At 33.9% G+C, this 20,813-nt stretch overlaps 1 protein-coding gene across 2 annotated transcripts; it reads right to left on the bottom strand.

Annotated features, from left to right (window-relative positions):
- Window positions 1–372: 372 nt before the first annotated feature.
- LOC142641673 (peroxisomal nicotinamide adenine dinucleotide carrier-like) lies at window positions 373–11,712 on the bottom strand. 2 transcript variants are annotated; one of them, XM_075816158.1, is made up of 12 exons: window positions 11,607–11,712; window positions 11,330–11,493; window positions 11,131–11,244; window positions 10,970–11,044; window positions 8,555–8,685; window positions 8,230–8,284; window positions 7,411–7,563; window positions 3,412–3,480; window positions 3,224–3,331; window positions 2,982–3,050; window positions 2,618–2,672; window positions 373–983 (listed from the first exon to the last, which is right to left on the bottom strand). In XM_075816158.1, exons 2-12 carry the CDS (start codon window positions 11,417–11,419, stop codon window positions 952–954), a joined length of 951 nt encoding a protein of 316 aa, XP_075672273.1. In that variant the 5' UTR covers window positions 11,420–11,493; window positions 11,607–11,712; the 3' UTR covers window positions 373–951. The 2 variants fall into 2 exon arrangements, with proteins under 2 accessions (XP_075672273.1, XP_075672265.1); XM_075816150.1 differs by having other exon boundaries at window positions 373–978.
- Between the last annotated feature and the right edge of the window lie 9,101 nt (window positions 11,713–20,813).

Raw genomic sequence — 20,813 nt, 5'->3', positions numbered from 1 at the left:
ATAATTGTAATTCGATAGTTACAATAATGAGAAAGAGAGGATACAAATCTTGATTCTCCTCATAAAGGAAAACAAACAATGTCACTAATTTAAGAGGTTCTTGACATTAAGTTTGTTTACTAGAACATCATGATAAGATCAGGAAGCAAATGCAGACAAGTAAAATGCTATTTCAAATAATCTGTTCTTTAAGACAGACCCTTCAAGCTCAGGCACGCACCATGAAGGCATAAAGGGGGGAAAACCCCCCATTATTCCTGTTTCTAAATGCTATGCACCAAGGAGACTTAAGGTCATTCTCAATAATTCGTAAAAATTCTCTGAAAATAACTAGGGCTGTGCCAGATTACATAAATAATATCATCAGATCCATTTCTCAAATTCTGATGGTTGAATCATCCCTAAAATTGAATATCATTAAATCACATTGTCCATAACTAATTTCACTAATTCCATAGTTTAACTTCAAAATCAATTTGTCCCAAGTAACATAGTAACCAGACCACATTACTAGACATCATTTTTAAAAAAAAGTGAAAGGAGAAAAAGGAAAAATAATACAAAGAGAGAAAAATATGAAGTGTCATTAGGTGCACAAGCTTCAGACAGGCCTTTAGTGCCAATTTGTGCATCATGGATTAATAATAACCTCCATCACTATTTTTTGTTTCACTTTTTCTTATTAAAAAAATAATATTCAAAAAATAAAACCCTGTGTCACCATTTGGAGCAACTTGTAAACAAAGAGGAAAACCACAAGGACAAGAGTTATCCCTCAGTGAAGTGGTCATTTCTTTAAGCTATATATTACTTTCTGGCTTTTATGTGCTAGCAGCATGTATGCCTTGACAAGTTCCTCCTTGACCATGAAAAGTACAGAAGCTGCAAAAACACTCTGTACTATCTTAGTGCTCATTCCCTTGTAAAAGCCAGGCAATCCTTCATAGCGGATCATTTTAATGATTGCATCAAGAGTACCTGTGCTACAAAGATATCAGTTAAAATTCTACATACCATAAGAACTAATGGTCTCTTTACATTTAAAATGTAGAGAATAGCAAAAATTGTGCTTCTTAAAGCTGAAATTTAAAATTCTCTCTCTGTCTGCTAGGTAATTTTGTTCCCTTTTGTTCCCCCAAGAATCAAGGTCATCTGTTGTTGAATAATTGGAACACCAACATGAAGCTGAACACATAAGGACTGAATGGAATCACAGTGAACTAGGAAATATTTTGCAATTAATAATACTAGTAAATAATGGTATGTCTAATCAGTACAAGGGTTGGTCAGCCATTTTTATATGATTATCCCCACTTGAGAAATTACATAGAAGTAGAAAGACAGTGGGGGCACTCAAATCCCAATAATTTTAGGGGAAAAATCTTGAGAATACAAAACCATGATAATTCTTACCTACACAAATACACAGTTGTAATTTACAGCTCATTATCAAGTACAGAGTTGTTCCAATAGTATTTCCTTCACCTGTCATCTTCTTCTATCTTCACATCCTTGAATACTTAGATTTGTGCGTATACCAAAGTTATAAAGACCATACCATTTCAGCCAAAATATATCATAGCTATTACCAAACCAATACATACTAATTAAAGCGGTAACATAGAGTATGATTTTGGATAGGACGGAATAGCAGAAGAAATACATGTGACCGACCTTGATTAGTCTATTGAGAATCCATAATTGACCTCAAAGTTTTGAGACTAATAAGGGTTTGTTGTTGTGTATAAATCTCACTAAACATTACAATTTAATATTTCTCATTAAACAGATTTAGAATGTAGCCTAAGCCTAATAAATACCAGCATAGCCAATATTACTCTACCAGAATCAATTTTGAAATTTTATATATATATATATATATATATATATAACTTTCAATGACTAGTAAATTTTAATTTTTATCATAGAAGTATTTCAAGCATCTAGTGCCTGACCAAAGAAAATTACTGCATCCTCCCTTATGTTTGATGATCTTACAACAACCTCTCCCTGGTTTGGGATATTGCAACAATTTTTATTCTCGTAATGTAAGAGAAGGTAGTGCTTTGTTATCCTACCATAATTTATAATCTAATTGATCAATTTTGTAGGATATTTTAAAAAACACATCAAATTTTTGGACAACCAAGGACAATAGAAAGGTCAAACCAATTGATTAAGCAAATCTTGTGTAATCCATTTATTAACTTGGACAGACCATTATGATCCAAATTATTAATGACAAAAATCGTCTTGCCTCGCCTCTTCAAAACTGAAACCCAACAAGCCCATCCATAATATAAGTAATGCCCCAGACCAGATATATATATATATATATATATATATATATATATATATGTATATATATATATATATATATATATATAAAATGAAAAAATTATAGTCAGCCAATTGTCATACTAACATCTCTGGCAAAATTAGAAATAAGTGTACCACCTGACAGAAGAAGCTCAATCCATCATTCAATTTTGGTGTATTATTTTATATATGGACCAAGCTAGCAGTCTGAAGATAACAATGAGAATGAAGACCACATACTGAAAATTTTTGGAGGGAAATTGAAAAGAACAATATGGCTCTTCATTGAAATGCAAACCTGAGTATCTTAATGAGATATTCCCACCAATCTCCTGCTTTGCTTGCAGCCTCGACTGCATAGGCATTTGAAGTGACACAATCAAGAAGCTTCAAATTGGAGAAGTTATTGCAAAAGCGTACTATGGCAGTCTGGATGCCAAGTAATGAAAAAAATTCAATGTTTTGATTGACAAGCCTAATGGAAAGGTAAGTAATACAAATTTAAATAAAATAAATGAACGTGTTCAGAGTTTTATTTCAATCTGATATAAGATAATATGATACAGAAGACTTTTCAGCCAAACCAACTTTATATGAAGAACTTTTTTCTTTATCTTGCTCAACAGAGTAATATTACAAAGCAGACTAGTGGTTTACTTCACCTTGACAACTAACAAGGGGTACGTTGAGACAGTTGCTCCCAGCTTTGCAATGGCCCCTAATAGAAAAACCTTTTCACAAGAGAATTAAAATTAAGAGACAGATATAGAGAGAGAAAGTTTCTTTTTGTGGCCAGGGGGGGGGGGGGGGGCTTAATTCCATAAAATGACAAAAAATGAGACCCATTAGCAAAAGAAGGTACTTTGCATCTTCCAACTCAAAACATTTGAAAGGGATCTTATACCTCCCAAGCAGCTACATTTGTTGATCCCTGCTTGTTTGTAGCACGCTTTGCCCTTAGATGTTTTAACGAGCTCTCATAAATCATGAACTGAATTGAAGGATTGCACACCTGAAAACAAGATTACTCATTACACCTGAAGTAATTCAATTGTGCATGTTGAGTTTATTCAATTACCCATAAAGGCTAACCATAATAAGTGTTGGAACAATTCCCTTCCAGAATCCAGTAATTCCTGCTTCGTTATAAACCTCACATGCCTAGCCAGTAATGCACATGTAGAACAGTAAGAAGAAGCAATATAAAAATCAATAATGGATAAAAAAAAATATAAAAACCAAAGCACTAGTGCAATGAAGGGTAAGAGGTTAATGACAAAGCTTGAAAGAACAAGAAGGGCAAATACAGAGCTAAACGCTATAAAATCCTTGAATCCACAAGAAAAACTCTGGAACAAAGAAATATTATTGATGACTACTAAGCCGCAATTTTTATTCTAACATAGGACAAGAAAATTTAGTTTCTAAGTAAAACCAATTAATACAATATCATAAAAGAACTCTGACTTTAAATAGGGAAACCTAAAAACAACTAAATCAAGAAAACAAAAACTTATTCCAAAAATTACATATTTTAAAAGTAAAAAGAAAAAGCTTCCAATGATGCATACATCTTTCCTCATACCCTTCCACTTGAAACAAACCTGTCCTCAAATTATCATTCAAAAGTGACAGTTGAATTTTTCCCAACCAACAAAATAAACATTTTGAGCTGCATCCTAATCCTTTCATCTTCTTGCCAAACTTACAATCCATTAGTTGAGTTAAACTAGAATTCGAAATTGAGAAGATCCATCAAATTGGATTCAACAACCAAATTAGATCTTTCAACCCTGACAGAATCAATATGATGTGATACTATGTTAGCAAAATCAATCAGATCCTTGGGCTTGTAGGTTTATAGGCATACCTAAGGACTTGATTTCAATAAAATCTTGCAATGTTCTCAACAATCTCAATATCATGATCTTTTTCTATAGCAAAATCTTCATGAATCTTCTCAATAACCTCCATCTTTTTCTCCATGATGTCATTATAATTTACAACCTTCCATTTATGACAAGCCTTCTTCAGACTTTGGTAAGACTTGATCTTCTATAATATTTTATTTTGATGGCTGAATGCATAACTCATTTACATACAAAGTTTTTGGTCAATAATCTTGATTTGGTGCGTGAGTGAAGATTTCCAATATAATCCCCTTTATATGAATTCACTTGCCCATAATCCCCACGTGTTTTTTATATAATATTTAAATAATAATACAAGGAAAAAGAAATTGAAAAGACTTTTTTTTTCATTCTTTGCTAAGAATGAATTTTGTACTTACTTGAATCACCTTATATTTCATAACACCATTCTGCCATAACAATCTTTAATGTATTGCACACAAGATTAACTTTATCCTCTTCATGGATCTCTCAATACTCCTCTTCACGTACTATGCATGGGGCGGGAGTGGAAATGCATTAAAGCTATGGGATTATTTCTCCAAATTTGTTAGATTTATCATTGGTGACGATGAAAGAGTGAGTTTTCAGCATGATAATATGATGTGTAGATGAGGTGTCAAAATTCTTTTTAATAAACTTTTTCAGATTCTAATGGATAAAACTGCAAACGTGTGTGATTATTATATAGATGTTATAGGTGGAGCAATGCATGGAATCCTATTTTACGAGGCCAATTCAAGATTGGGAATTGGAGTCAGCCAGTGCCCTTTTTTATTTATTTTATATGGTTAGGATCCGTATTGGGAAGGAAGATAAGGAGTATTGGAAACTAAATAGAAATGGTAATTCTACCATCGACATGTAAGGTTTTGAGAAGGACTACTAGTTCTGATTTTCCTTAGTGGAAGGCTATCTGAAAAATGAAGGTAGCAATTTTTTGATGTATTGCATCTTTAAGGAAAATTCTCACAGCAGTAAATGGGGATAGTGATTGTGGATAAGTGGAAATACAAGGAAAGACAGGGTACAAAATGAATAAATTCGTTTAAAGATAATGGTAGCTCCTATTGATGAAATAATAATGAAGAGTTGTTCAGATGATAGGGTCATTTGCAAAGAAGAGCAATTAATAAACAAATAAGGGAGAATGATTTTATTCAAGTTAAGGAAATGAAGAGAGAGAGAGAAAGAGAGAGAGAGAGAGAGAGGAAGACCTAAATAACACGAGTAAGAGGAGTAATAACAACATATTAACTAAGGGAGTAACAGAGGGTATAATTTTGGATAAGATATATTGGTAGAGAAGAATACATATGGCTGGCTTTGATTAGTTTGTTGAGGATTCATAACTGACCCAAAGTTTTGGGACTAGGGCTTCATTGTTGTTGTTGTCACCAATTTTTTGGGACTAAGGCTTTTGTTGTATCTCATCAAAGAATGAAATTTTGTCATGTCTAGGAACACGTCAAGAAGTTGACTGTGAGTGAAATCTTCAGTACGACTTTTCCTATTGCTTCCACTATTCCTATTTGCATAATTCTTGACCAATAAGGCCATCCAATGGATCGTAATGCCACCTTTTAAACTTTCATAAAAGCTTAAATAGCCTATATCCTTGATTGTCTTCAACAAATTAGTTGTCATCAGCTTTGCTGTTTGGCTACCAGTCCATGCTAACCAAGATCTGATACTACCTAAAAAATCATGAAAATTGAGGAAGGAACCTCACTAAACTCTATAAAAACCTAGAATCCACACAAAAAAACTTTATAATCCACAAGAAGAAAGAGAAATTCTCATAGAAATATTATTGATGAATATTGAACTCTAATTTTCATTTTACAGCATACAAGGAAATTTAATGGTTCCAAGAAACTTAATTTAGCAAAAACTATTTCTAAAAAAAACCCTAATGACATGTCATTTACAAATATCATGAGGTTTGTTAGGTTGATATGATGTTAAAATTTTGGAGTTTATAGCCTAAATAAGTGGCACACAAGAGAGAATGATAGATTCCTCAGGCACTAGGAAAACAAACCTAAAAATATATCTAACCACCGGTTCATTTGACCCATTAAATAATTCAAATAATAAATGGAAAAGATTTACCAAGTAATATTTAGACTTCAAAGAACTCATTATTAAAAAATTTAAATGCTCTCCAGAACATTTTCGTGTCAAATGGTAAAATCAATAGAAAGCTGACAACCTTCTGCTTTATGTGACAACTCTCTTGATCTGACACATCCCAAGCCATGCTAACCTAAGCTCCAAAATATGGACACGCATACTTTTTACATATTGGTTTTACTCTAATAGATATTGAAACCTTCATGCTTCAACGTAAATGGTACCGGGAATATTACAATATGGACACGCATACTTTTTAACATGTTGGTTTTACTCTACTAAATATTGAAACCTTCATCGGGCTTCATGCTTCAACGTAAATGGTACTAGGAATATTACAGTTGCTTCAACTTTGTAAAACTGTAATCAATGTCATGCAATTTAAATAATTTAATCTTCAAGTCAACACCAGTATCAGCTTGTGAATATCAATGTTTCAATTTTCTAATTGTCAATAGTAAGTTGTAATTTTCAAATACCAGAATGTGTATCTTTACTTGGGAGAGATTATTATCTCAATTATTGAAAATTTAGGCCTTGGCCCACACTGATGTTCAATTAATCCAAGCAGAGGACTTAACAGCACCGCAGAGTAATCTGAATATTAATCAGAGAGCCGTTTATGAGTCTATATCTATCAATGATCTATTTAGGTGAATAAAGTTAGAACTCATAGATTTCAGGCTGAGAGCTTAAACGTGACAGCTTAGCTTGCAAGCAAAGCAAGATTGTCAGAGGAACTCCATTCCCTGAGATGATATTTTTCAAAATATATCTCAAGATGCAACTACTCTTCCTGTTTACCATATCCCTGCAACAAGTCTGCTTAGCCTCATTACTGCAACTTTAACTAACTGAAAACAGAATTATTTCAGCACTGGAAGAGATAATATTATGTACCATTTTGCACCTTTGAAATATTTGAAGTGTGTTCTTAGAGGTCGAATCACTAATGAAATCGATGTAGAAGCAACCATAAATTCAAAAAGATAGGTCATCTTGCAACCAAAAAACCAAAAGAATAAAATGGGAATGAAGAACCAACCGCATGTAGAGTTCCATATGGACGAGGTTTTTCTGAATCAAGTTCAGCCAATTTTTCTTGCAAAGTTGATTCTATCAAACCACTTTCAGTACCTTCCATCAATATAGCCTCCCTTCTTGCCTCCATAATCTTTTTTTCAGCTTGAGTGTGTGTCTAAAACCATATAAAAGGAGGAAAAATATAAAAGATACAGGGGAGAGTGAGAGAAAGAGTCATGCATTGAGTCTTTATGGCATTGTAAAGCATATTAAAGTGCTTGTATTGAGGAGTCCATAATCTAATTAAATCAATTAAAGGTTATAACAGATTCTATAGAAGCACTCAATTCCATAAAAATTATCCTTCTCATATCCATCAAATGTGTGTGTGTGTGTGTGTGTGTGTGCTTCAGTAGTTATGAAGCAGGCTGACAATGTACTTGAAATCCCATAATGATACTTAAAATAAAATAAAGATAGATAAATGCAAATGGCGGTTTGCAGCATGACCATGCTTTAACTATTAATTGCTCTCTTTTTTTCTTTTTCTTTTTCTATTGGTAAGTTACACATGCACCTAGTGAGTCTCAAACCAATCCTCCATCCCAATGTTATGGAAGGAAAGGTCAAAAGTGTGCCATATGAGTTAGAGACCTTGGCTAACAATTTAATTGCTCTTATAAGATTTTAATTACTAAATGAGCAGCAAAGTACCCTGGAGTAGAATCTAAGAATAAATCAATGCAAACACCATTTTCAAGGTTTTAACTTAAAACATTAGTCTAAAATTGAAGTTTTTTAAACCAGTAGTATATATAAGCACTCAAAAATTTGAAGGCACCTGCATACGAGTTACAAGAACCCAGATAGGATTTGTGAACAACACATTCAAGGAGCTGCAAGATAAGACATTTTGAGAAGTTATTATTCAAAGAAAAACCTAGTAATCATAAATAAGAAGGTAGGACTACCTCTACCCGTTCAAACTAAATCCTGACTTTTACTATCACTCATGTTATAGCCAGACAGGCACTAATTAACTCCCAGTCTTGACTCAAAAAAGCTCTCACATAAACCTCCAAACTCCCTCAATATATAATTACTATGAAGAGAATGTAAAGTAAGGGACTACTTCTGTTTCAATGCCATAAGAAAGGATTCTGTACCCAGCAATAGCTGCCACAACAAGCCAAGAGAACATGCCAACAGTACCATCCCCACGTCCTTTATCTCTATGGGCAGCTGCAATGGCCACTGCCTTGTTTTTGAAAACCTGATAAAAATAGTAATAAATTCCCTGGCAGCATAAGAAGAAAATAGTTAGATCAAGGCAAAAGAATAGGCAAACTGATAAGGTCACAGCCATGGATACAATCTTAATTCTTTATTAATAGGTATGTATACTGGGCTACAACAACTACAACAAAGCCTTAATCCCAAAAATTTGGGGTTGGCGATGGATCCTCAAAAAATTAGCTAGGGTCGGATGTATATGTACTGGAGTACACAGGAATATTTATATTGTCATAAAATGTAGATTTCTTGACATTTTTAACTTCTAGAATTGGCTCTAAAACAGCATGCTGCTTGCTGCTCATTGAGTAGATTACTTAGGCCTTAGGGAGTTAGGGTAGTTCATCCTTATGGAACCTCCTCACTTTCTTAAACCATAATGCTTTCCTACCTACATCAGGCAGCTTTATGAAGCCAAGAAATGTGCAAAACTAGTTAACTCGTTGTTGAACAATATGCAGAGACTATGTAGGCTGTTAAAAGGAGAGTTCACAGCAAATAGAAGTTTTTGGTAACCAAAAGAAGTCTTCACCTCAGATTTTCCATTCATATAATTCAGATTTAATGATGCTTAAAGGTTTTAGACAGATAATAACTACTCTCATATGTTCCTAGGAAGTTAAAGCTTAGTAATCTTAAGTATCAAAATCAAGATAATACTGAACGATATTGATAGTATGTTAAGTTCCCAATCTGCACATGAAAATCCATGAACTTGTAAGGATAGAAATGTATCTAATATTCTAATTAAATGACTCCATGGACTACTTTCTCTTGGAATCTTAAACCAGTTGGGCTGAATCACATTATAATCCATGCTATCAACTCAAACCATAGTGCTTTCACTCCTAACCAAGATACCACCATCAAACCAACCTTGACAGATAGGAGACATCACTAAACATCAAGCTCTAGGCTGTCCTGAATCAAAGTCAAAGATCAAGCCCATCTCTATTTTTGACCAGAAGTACTGAATACCTTTTGGAGTTATAAATCCAACACCATTATTTTCACTTGAATACCACCATGACTACCCTATAGTTATCATGATCCAGGTCATATTATCACATGCCTGCTAATGAGCGTGTGGGTGTGGGCCAGGGTGTGTGTGTGTGTGTTTGGTAAAATTAAAAGCCACCAAGTAGTCTTCTTCAATAGTGATAGTTTGTCATTCCTGGAAGCATTATGATGATTATATTGCTGAGCCCTTTCACAGAGCTAATGAATTCGCTTTAGAAATCAACTGTAATCATCAATTAGTCTTGTTTTTCATCTGAAATTTTCATTACTCACTCCTCCCCAGTTTGTGTGCCCATTTTCTTATATCCAACTTTTTGAAAAATATCGATTGCCGGTTTCATATGAATTTTTTTATTAGTAACTTTACACATGCAATGGGTTTTGAACCCACAATGTTACCCTCCACTTTTCTTATGTGAGGGAGGAGGTGCTGTTCGAGCTAGAGCTCATTGGCCTGCCTTCACATGAAAATAAAAGGTCACCATTAGTCTTTTTGGTTTATCCATCTTTGTGATCCCATCTTGGGAGTCAGGCCAATATCCTCCGGTCAAAAATGCTCAGTCTTATTCCATAGTTCATTTTACTAAGGAACTTAAAGAAAGGAAAATGGCCATTTCACAATTCCAGTTTAAAATCACGCATGTGTGTTAGAGCGCATGTAACTGACAACTCTTTTAAAGAAAGCATGTTAATTGGAAAAATTCTTAGCTACTCCCAGACCACGGAGAAATGGTGTTCCCTTCATGGTGCACCCTACTACAAATATGAGAGTGAGAATCATTCTCCGTACTCGGAGACTACCTAAAGTTCCTAAAAATTACTCCGTTAATTGAAGGTGCCCGTCCCCTGACATCTGATCATAGATACATCATTCTGCAAAAGCATTCATTATTCGTAACCACTGTGAAACCAAAACAGTTCCAACTTTGATGTCGAGATTTAATCATGATATCAAGAATCAAGAAACTTTTTCACGTTACTATTGTAACTAACTAAATGACATGATATATAGTACTGAGTTAGGCGGTGGGTTTAACTTTTAACACCCACAACCTGGAGAAGGTATCTTCTACATATGTACCGACTACATGAAATAATTAATTATTATAGTTGCCTGAGTGTGTACTGTGTACTATCTTATCTTCTGATTAAAAAAAAAAAAAAACTAATAAGAATTAGTGAATAGTTTACACATTCAAGATACAATTTTTTTTAAAAAAAGTATTGAATAGTTGATTTTAAAAATAAAAAAAGCAAAAGGGGGAAACCTGTGAAGCAGCAGTTCCGAACAGAGAAGGCTTAAGGCCACTATAAAGTCCTCCCCAACCTTCAGTTCTAATGACCTGACAGACATCAAATTCATTTCTTTTTTTGTTAAATAAATAATCAAAATAATCAAAAGTATAAAATAAAAAATAAGAAAAGAAACCTGGAGGATTTGACGAAGCGTGCCAGGTGGAGGTTGTTTGGAAGTGGGCAAGTTCCCATGGGAATTACGTAACCCTTTCTTGGCTACTCTCTCTGTTTGTTGACGCGTATTCACCTGCAATTCCAATTACAGTACTATTTTGAATTTTGAATATGATCTTCTAGAATAGAGTGTGTAGAGTGCAGTGTCAAGTGTGTACCGTTTGGAGGGGATAAGTGATAATCTGGGCAATGATACCACCTCCTGCTCCTGCCAGCCCATTCGCAACGGCGTTTGAATTGTTCGACATAATTATATCTCAATCTATCTATCTATCTATCTATCTATACTTCTTCTACTTCTTGTCCGAACGATGTTCTTTGCCTGCATAAAAAAATCTCTTTTCTTAGTTCTTAGTAGTTAGTGGCTAGTACTACTCTTGCTTACTACTAACTATTGGTTAGGATTTTAACTGACTTAAGGACAGTTATACGAACCGGCAAACCGTACAGAATTTCCGAGTTCCTAGTCGAAGCTCGGAGGGAAGGAGGGACAAATAAAGCTGAGTTCGTAAAAACCCAACTAATAATGCATCGTTGTTTAACTCTACTGCTGGATTGCGTAGGCAGGGTTGGTATCGTTTTTCCAGTGATATTGTTTGTATTTTTTGAAAATACGTTGGTGAAAAAAATATGTAAAAAGATGTCTAATATTATTTAAAAATTGAAAATATTTGTTTAAACATATGTATCAAAATGGCCAATAATTTACATTTATGATTTATTGCCTTTTTTTTCTTCTTCTTTTTTTTAATGGAATTTTTTCAAGTTTTTTTATTAGGAAATTGTTTTTAGTTATAAAAGAACGAGAATGTACTTTATTTTAGCATTAATATGGCATTTAGTACGAGTAATGTTTTAAGATTCTCAATATTGTTTAAAGATTTTCATGTTTGGTTGTAAATTACGCCAAAAAAATCAAATGACAACACAATCTGGATTCACTCTTTAAACCCCTTTTAGTAGGAATGTGGATTCCTTTTGAAACATGTGAGTATCCAAATTCACAAACTTAAAGAAAATTATATTTTATATAAATTGACAATTTTAACCATTTTTCTTTATCATTTAAGCAATTAAGATAAAATATAAAACAAATCATCAATATTTTTTTGTTTCTCTTTATATTTTCCCTCCAAAATAACATAAACAGGATAGACAATTCTGTTGATACATTCTTTAACAAAGTTCTATTTAGCTTTCATGTGTGGGGAAAAAAAGGTTTGAAGGGGACCCCATTATTGCTAGGTATTTACTTTTGTTGTTGTGTGTGTGTTGCTCAACAAATTATTAATAGTTTATATTTTGTTTTTCATTATTTATTTAGGGGAAGATTTTTTTTAAAGGACTTGGTAGTTCACGTTCAAATCTAAGAATAGAATGATAAAATAAATAATTCATTTAAAATTCCTAGGAATAAACCAAACATTATCATCTCACATTTCTAGAAATCTTAACACATTCCCAATGAAATCAAATATAAAAATAGCTATATTTATATGCATCCAGATTGCAAGAAATCATATTCTTAGGAATCTGGATACCATGAATAATGTGGATTCCCCCGTACCAATGCTACATAAAAGTAATATTATATCTTCTGAATATTTTCTTAAAAATAAAATCCATTAAACTTAGAAATTTTAAGTATGATATTCATTTATTTCTAATACAATTTGTGTGGGCGGGTGTTGGGAAAATAATATTATTTATTAGTAATTACAATTAAAGATAAAGATAAAGGTAGCGTTGTGATAAATTTATTTCAGGTATAGCCTTTCTTTAAAAATTGTGTTTTAAAAACATAACTTCAATGTAAAAACACAATTTCAATTAAAAAAAATTAAAATCTCAATACATAAAATCACGTCTATTTTTCACCAAAATCATTTACCTACTACGCTATTTTTAATAATTAAAAATAAAGTAATATTATTTTTCCAAAAAAAATTCTATAATTTGTAGAATGGTTATATGGGGTAGTTCTTCTTCTTATTATTTCCTTTTTTGGCTAAAGTAGATTATATAGGGTAGTTCTATCTTAATTAGTTTCATTAATAACTTATATTTTATTTATGGGAAAACTTAACGGATGCGCTAAGGGCATTAGTTTAGGAAAACTTTTAGAAACTTATTATTGAAAAAGAAAAAATAATTAATATTTTTGACAACTTTTTATATTTTTCATAAAAGTTGTATAAAATTTTTTCGAAAATGGTTTATTAACTCATTAACCGAATAATTTACAAATCACTTTAATTTTTCTTACACAATAGTCCATAATTAACGATGATGAGCATTTTAAATAATGTTTTCAAAACATATTTCCTTCTTTATAGTGTTTTATGTAGAGGTGTCAATGTTTGACCCAACCCACAAACACGACACGAACCTGACACGAATTTTTGCGGGTTAGGGTTGGGCCTTAGTGGGTTTGGGTCATAAACGGGTCGATCCAAATCCGATACAGTAAGAGACATGTCATAAGTGGGTCAACCTGCGTGACCTGCAATAGACACGTTTAACACACCAATTTATTCGTATCAACCTGAAATGACACATTTAACACAACATGTTTAACTCATATAACAAATAAATATTCATTTTATTTTAGATTTATCAAATAACTATTATATCCAACTTATATTTTAAACTTTAAAAAAAGTGAGTAATTACAAAAACTTACTAGAGATATAATTGGAAATTAAAATGGGTTGAAGACTTGAAGTGTATGGACTATTTTTGGGATGTAAAAATATATATATATATATATATATATATATATATATATATTTCTAGATGGATGCTATATTTAATATTAAGCAGATTGAAATAGGTTGTGTCACATTCGCGTCAACCTAACACAATCCGTTAATTATTAAGCATGTCAAGTGGATTTGGTCAGGTCAACCTATCTTATTAATAGGTCAGGTTAGGGTTGAAGGATCATGACATGATTATTAAATGAGTCAGGTTTGGGTTAAGCCATTTAGTCAAATACCCCTATCTCAACACGACACAAACCCGACACGCTAACCCAAATTGACACTCCTAATTTTATGAATATTCTCCCTCCCTCTTAATATATTACAAGGAAGCTTCAGGTCAAAAACTGGAAGAAAAAATAATAATTGCAAAATCACTTTGTTCTTTAGTCAAAATGTTAGGTAAATAATTGAGGAGAAGATTACCTATACCATGGATGTCATGAGAACTACTAATTTTGAGAAGTAACATGAGTTTACCAACTGTAATAGGCATGGCAAAAGAGAAAGCTTTTGAGGATATCAAAACTCAGGTGTACGTGGATAAAGTTTCATGGTTGGAAAGTGAAATTGTTATATAAAGCAAGTACAGAAGTGTTAATTTAGGCCGTGGCACAGGCTGTTCCACATATGCCACTGGCTGCTTTAAGATCAGGGGTTGTATTATGAACTAAAAATTTTATTATTACTAACTTTTGGTGGGTAAAAAAATCATGAAATTGAAGATTGATTAGATGGGTTGGTCTAAGTTGTGTTGGTTTGAAAATGAAGGAGGAATGGGCCTTCAAGATTTGAAGTTATTTAATGTTGGTTTGGGATGGGCTCAAATTTTCAGCGAATTTACAATTTTAGTTTATTTTTGTTATTATTCATAGGTCTCACTGCACTTTTTGATACTATTCATGGGTCTTATTGTACTATTCAGCTTATCTTTCAACTTTTTTCCTACATTTTCGATAAAAAGTTTTTAATTTCAGCTAAATAAATTATTTTCAAACAGACCCTTAATCTGACATTTTTATGACCACAATGTTTGAGGACTATCCACAATCAAAACTCTTTGTTATTTCAAGTCCTAAGAGCATTCACATCAAGATTGCTAAAAAATATTGCATTTAGCATCTCAAAATACTACTTTATCTATTTTAACATCCAACTTTATAATATACCTAATATCAAAGATTTTATATTTTTTACCACTTCATTAAAATATAATTTTTTATTCTTTTTTATCCTCTGCATCTCTTCCGCTCTCGTTCTTTGTGTATCTCTTCTCCCAAACAAAAGCACCCAAGCCACCACTCACGGCCACCGCCAACCACCGACATCATCATAATACCTAAGCCGCCACCACCATCAGAAACCTAACCCACTCCCACTGCCCACCGAAACCCACTGTGAAACAAATTGAAACCCACTGCAAAACCCAACCCACTGGCACCAGCCACCACCACCAACACCCACTGCCACAACCACTGATACCCATTGCCACTGCCCATAGAAACCCACTGCAATACCCAACCCACTGCCACTGCCACTGCCTATCGAAATCCACTGCAAAACCCAACCCTTGCTGCTGCCTTCACCTACTGCCACAGCCACTACCACCCACAACCTCAACCCCCAACCACCAAAATCACAAACAAAAACAAACCCAAAACCAAATCACAAACTCAAACCCACTTTGAAATCAAACACAAATCCAAACTAAAATCCCTTCTTTTCAAACCTTAACAACCAAACCCAAATAAAAAATCCCATTTTTCAATTCCTAAACCCACTAAGCAAACAAAGAGCCAAAAAAAGAAAAGAAAAGGAAACTAGAAAGAGCTTGAGAGAAGAGAGAGTTTAGTCTTGAGATTCCCATGGTGAAGGTGGTGGTGAGTGATGGCGTGCTTCTGGAGATTGTTCTTCTTCCTCTTTGCAAAACCCTAATTTCGTTCTGTCAAGCTCTACCTCTATATTGGTGGCAACACTCCGAAGGCAAAAGTGGATTGTCTCCAATAAGCACTCGTCTTATTCCTTTGTGAAAACCTCGAAAATTAATGGTGACAATGACGACGATGAATCAGACTGTGCAGGACAGTCATGGTGGATACTGAGAGCGGGAGCTAAGGTACGAGCTAGGGTTTCATCGGAGATGCAGTTGAAGATGTTCGGCAATAAGCGGCGCGTGGATTTCGTGTCCAGTGGTGTTTGGGCTTTGAAGTTCCCGACCAACAAACCTAGGAGGGGAGGAGCTCAAACTATGAAATAGTGAGAAATAGAAGCTACGGGAAAGAGAAAAGAGGAAAGTGAGAGAGGAGAGAGAAGAAAGAAGAGAAAATTAAAAAATTAAAAAAAAAAAGTGAACGTTGGAATAAAAAATATATTTTGTTTAACATTATTGCAACAGTGAGTTGTTATAGATAACGGCTCACTGTAGCTGTGTGTCAAAAATTTTGGCATTTGAAATCTTCGATGTAGTGGGTATTATTGTGTGTTGGTAGTAAAATTTGGCTTTTAGCATTTTTAGCATTCTTGACAAGAATGCTCTAAAAAGCTATATACTTTTGAACTACTTTTCTTGAAGCACCAATCTCATCAAATGCATCCTATTCCTATACCTCTTAGGGATAAGGAAGGTTATTAAGCTAGGCTCTAGATGGAGTGTGGAGTCAGGAAATAACGTTTGCATTTGACAATACAAATGGCTCCCTTCACCAATTAAACATATATAGGTTCAACGTTAGAGCATTCACATCAGTGAGTGCAAAGTCTTGTATAATAGAAAAAGACACCAATTTTACACATTTTGCCTCAAAAATGCTCCACATTAGTGCTTCTAAAAGTGTGCATATTTGCACATTTGCTACAGTAATCGCGCATATTTGCATTGCTACTATAGATCGTGTATCTAATATTTTAGATTTTTTTTCTCTCCTCCACCTCACTCTCTCAACTTCTCACTCTCACCTTTCTCTCGTTTTATCTCTCCCTCAATCCACCGATCCAACCTCACCCTCAGTCCATCGATCAGTTCACCGATCACCTATCAATCTAGCGCCGCCGAGACGATCCGAAGCTCACCGAGACGATCTGAAGCTCGCCGATGCAATCCAAAGCTCACTGCCAATACGATCTCACCGATACAATCCGAAGTTCACCGCCGATACAATCTCACTGATACGATCTCACTCACCTTTGATCCTTTTTAATTTTTTTTTGTTTTATCAGTCTTGGATTTTCTGTTTGATTAGTGGGTTGATGATGGTGATTGTATGGGTTAATGATGGAGGGCTGGGTATTGATCATGTTGATGGTGGCTGGGGTTTTGATGATTTTGATGAGTGGGTTTTGATGGGTATTGATCGGGTTGATGGTGGCTGGGTTTTGATGATTTTGATGAGTATTGATCAGGTTGATGGGAATTGATCGGGTTGATGGAGGCTGGATATTGATCGTTAATGGTGGCTGGATATTGATCAAGTTAATGGTGGCGGGTTTAGAATATTTTATTTGAATAAATGTGTATAATAGACAGACTGATGTGAGTGTTTTGTAAAAGTGGGTTTGTAAAATAAAAAAAGTAGGTTTTTTCTTATAAAATAGAATGAAATTTTGCATCAACTGATGCAAATGCTTTTAAGGAGGTTCTACCTGGAGATGCAAAGGTGAGGGCATTTATTAATCTGACTTTAGGAATTAGGATATTGGAAACATTCACTAGTTGATGAGAATTTTATATCTTGTATGTATAAACTTTTGAAATGTTCTTCTCTTGATTCCTCTTTTATCCAAAGTCTCTTTTTAGAACCGTTAAAGCAAACATGTGAGGTGGGAAAACAAAAGAAGAAGAAAGAAAGTGTGATTTATTTTGACTATTTTATCTCTTACCTTTTTATTTGATTCTGAATTGTCTTTAAAAATTTGTAAATTTTTTTTTTCTTAATTTGTGTTTTGAGAAAATCAATTTGAACTAAATAATAAAAATGGTTTTGTAAAAAAAAAAGGATAAAAAAGAGCCATAATTCCAATTATATGTAAAGAGAAAAGAAGAAAAATTTTAAATTAAGTTTAGACAAATTGCAATTAAACTTAAACTACTTCAAAATTGAATTGATTTATTTTTCAATATTGGTTCAAAACTAAGAAAAACGGGGTTTATGTTTTGGCAAACACCTCCCTAATATGTCAATTTTGGGTGTTTGTCCGGTCAAAACGATAGGAATAACACTTTAAATATTGTACCCACATATATGCTAAGCATATATCAAGAAGAAAAAAGTAAGTGATTTTTTATTTTCTTTTTCTTTTGTCCAAATGAATTTTTCCAAGTGGCGTCACTCTTATATCTGCGGTTCAGATGAGTAAGTTGGAAACGAACACTTTTAAGGACAAAAATCGACGCAACTTCTCATACAAAAACGAAACGAATTTCCCAACCCATCGAGCACTCTGAAAAGTCAAAAGACGACAATTCCAACTCCAACGCCTTCAACATTATCTTGCAGTACCATATATATATATTGCTCTTGCTGGGAAGGAACAAAGTGACTTCTGCTTTAAGAAAATAAGGGGACCATATCAACCAATGAAACAACGCCACGTGAAATTCAGTAGTCAACGCCAGGTCTTTCTACTAGTATATAGTATTTTCTTTCCGCGTAAAATAACGCCGTCCTAAATGGAAACGGCCTACGCCACTTGGGAACATTGGAACAAGAAGAGAATCTTGTCCCATCAAAAAAGAAAAGAAAAGAAGAGAATCTTGTACATGTCAAGTTTTGTTTAATCCATCAGTCCAAAATCCACATTCAAGAACTAATAATAACACGTTATTTTTATTTTGGACGTCATTGTTCTTTGAAAGTATCATTTGATTTTGCACATACTAAAAAAAATAATGTCTATAATATAGTGATGTTTCCGTTAAGAAATTACTTTATATTATATCATTATACTTTATGTTGAATTTTTAATCAATTTTATAAGGTGTAGAGCCAATAAAACTAATTTTTTAAGTTTTATTTGTCACTTCAATCATATTTTTAATCACTTTATCAATTTATACCAATTTTTTTAAAGTAAACTCCATAATAATTAATCCGTAACGGATACCTTTTAGTGCCTGTCAACATTTCCTATAATAATTATCTTTCACATTCCACACACGCATGTGTGTGTGTATATATATATATATCTCTCTTAAAAATTTGCATTCTTATGAATTTATGGTTTTTAAAGGTATTATTACATGTGTGGGTGTGAAACCATTACTAGAACACATATATTATGCGAAAACATCCCACACCACTTTAAGAATAAAAGAATCTAATTTGGAACACCAAAATATTATTAAAGGGACTATTTCATGTGTAGGTGTGTATATTTAGTAACAGTGTTTAAGTATTGTTGTTCATTTTTAAATTTTTTAGTGTTTTGAGAATATGTGTTTGAGTGTTATAAAGATGCATGTCAGAAGTATTATTGTTATTTAAATACTGAAAACTGTTGTTTAAATAATAGTACCGAACAACCCCTTATTTTTATACTAAATCTCATTTCATTTAAAATTATTTATGTGATTTGAAAAATGCATACTAAATCCCAAAAGATGCATATACCACAAATTAGGTTGCATTTGGTTGAATGTAAAATATTTTCCGAGTGTAAAATATTTTCAGGTGAAAATATTTTTGAGAAATAAAAATATTTTCAAGTATTTGGCTGCATTATGAAAATTGTCTTAAAAAATGTTTTCAGGTGTTTGGTTGCATTCTAAAAATGCTATTTTCTACTAGTTTCTCACATTTTCTTAGCCATTTTCTCAACTTCTAAACAAATTTTATAATAGAAAATTTCAGTATATAAAGTTAACAAAACAAAAATCCATTAGCTCCATTCATTCACAAACTAAACACAGTCAAACTGAGAGAGAGGAAGGAAAAAATAGTGAGAGATTGAGGGAAAGAGAGATAGATCGGGAAAGAGATGGAGATCGGGTCAACGAGATCAGTCTTCGGCGGTGGCGAAGATCTTCAGTGGCGGCAACGAGATTGGTCTTGGGAGAACGAGATCGATCTTAGGTGGACCGGGTATTGTAGAGGGTGGGTTTGAGAGAAGTGTTTCACCGACGACGTGGGAGCGATGGATTGGAGATGTTGGAGGTGAGATGGGCTTTGCTGGCGTGAAGGGGGACCTCAGACTGGCATCTGCGTGTGGGGCACCGAGATTGAGATGACGAGAGTTCGATCTAGAGGGCGGTGGCGGCGGTGCGATCTTGGCGATGCGATTTGGGGTGCGATCTCGGCGGTGTTGGGGTGTGATGAGACCGGTGCAATTTGGGGTTGGGGCAGTGGTGCGATCTGGGGTTGTGTGTGCTTCTAGCTCACGCTCTCTACTCTCGCTTCTTGCTCTCTCTCTCTCTCTCTCTTCGAGTGTCTGAGTCCGAAAATCATTTGAAGGTAAAAGAGAAGTGTAAATGATTTTCCGGGTCAAAGGGCTTATTTTACGGTCAAAGTTTAAGATTTTTCATTTGACCAAATTTTTCATGCGCAACCAAACACACAACAGGGTGTAAAATATTTTCCCAAATCCATTTTCAGTCGAAACAAACGCAGCCTTAACCTGTAGGCAGTAGGTTGAAACCATCTTTCATTAAATAAATAAATAACTTGTAGGTTGTAGAACATAGCATCACCATTAGTGGTGGTAAAATAGCCTTTTAGCTATTTTACCACCTCAAACTTTAAGAGTATTAGCATCTGGAAATGCAATATATATATATTGATAGGGTACTGGTTTTTCCCATCTTGAAGCCGTCCATAAAGGTCGTCCGTGACCCAACAGTATTGCAAGTACCCCTGAGAACCTTACCTATAACCATCTCGTCCAAAGA

This window comes from Castanea sativa, chromosome 1 (assembly GCF_040712315.1).
Source record: "Castanea sativa cultivar Marrone di Chiusa Pesio chromosome 1, ASM4071231v1".
Taxonomy (NCBI): Eukaryota; Viridiplantae; Streptophyta; class Magnoliopsida; order Fagales; family Fagaceae; genus Castanea; species Castanea sativa.
The sequence above is the reverse complement of the archived record's forward strand: the minus strand, read 5'-3'. Positions and strand labels throughout refer to the sequence as shown.

Coding starts and splice junctions, on each gene's coding strand:
- LOC142641673 (XM_075816150.1), bottom strand. CDS start 11,419: ATGTCGAACAATTCAAACGCCGTTGCGAATGGGCTGGCAGGAGCAGGA. Junction 7,564..8,229: donor TTCTTGTAACTCGTATGCAG/GTGCCTTCAAAT, acceptor ATATGGTTTTAG/ACACACACTCAAGCTGAAAA. Junction 3,051..3,223: donor CAAATGTAGCTGCTTGGGAG/GTATAAGATCCC, acceptor TCTTGTGAAAAG/GTTTTTCTATTAGGGGCCAT.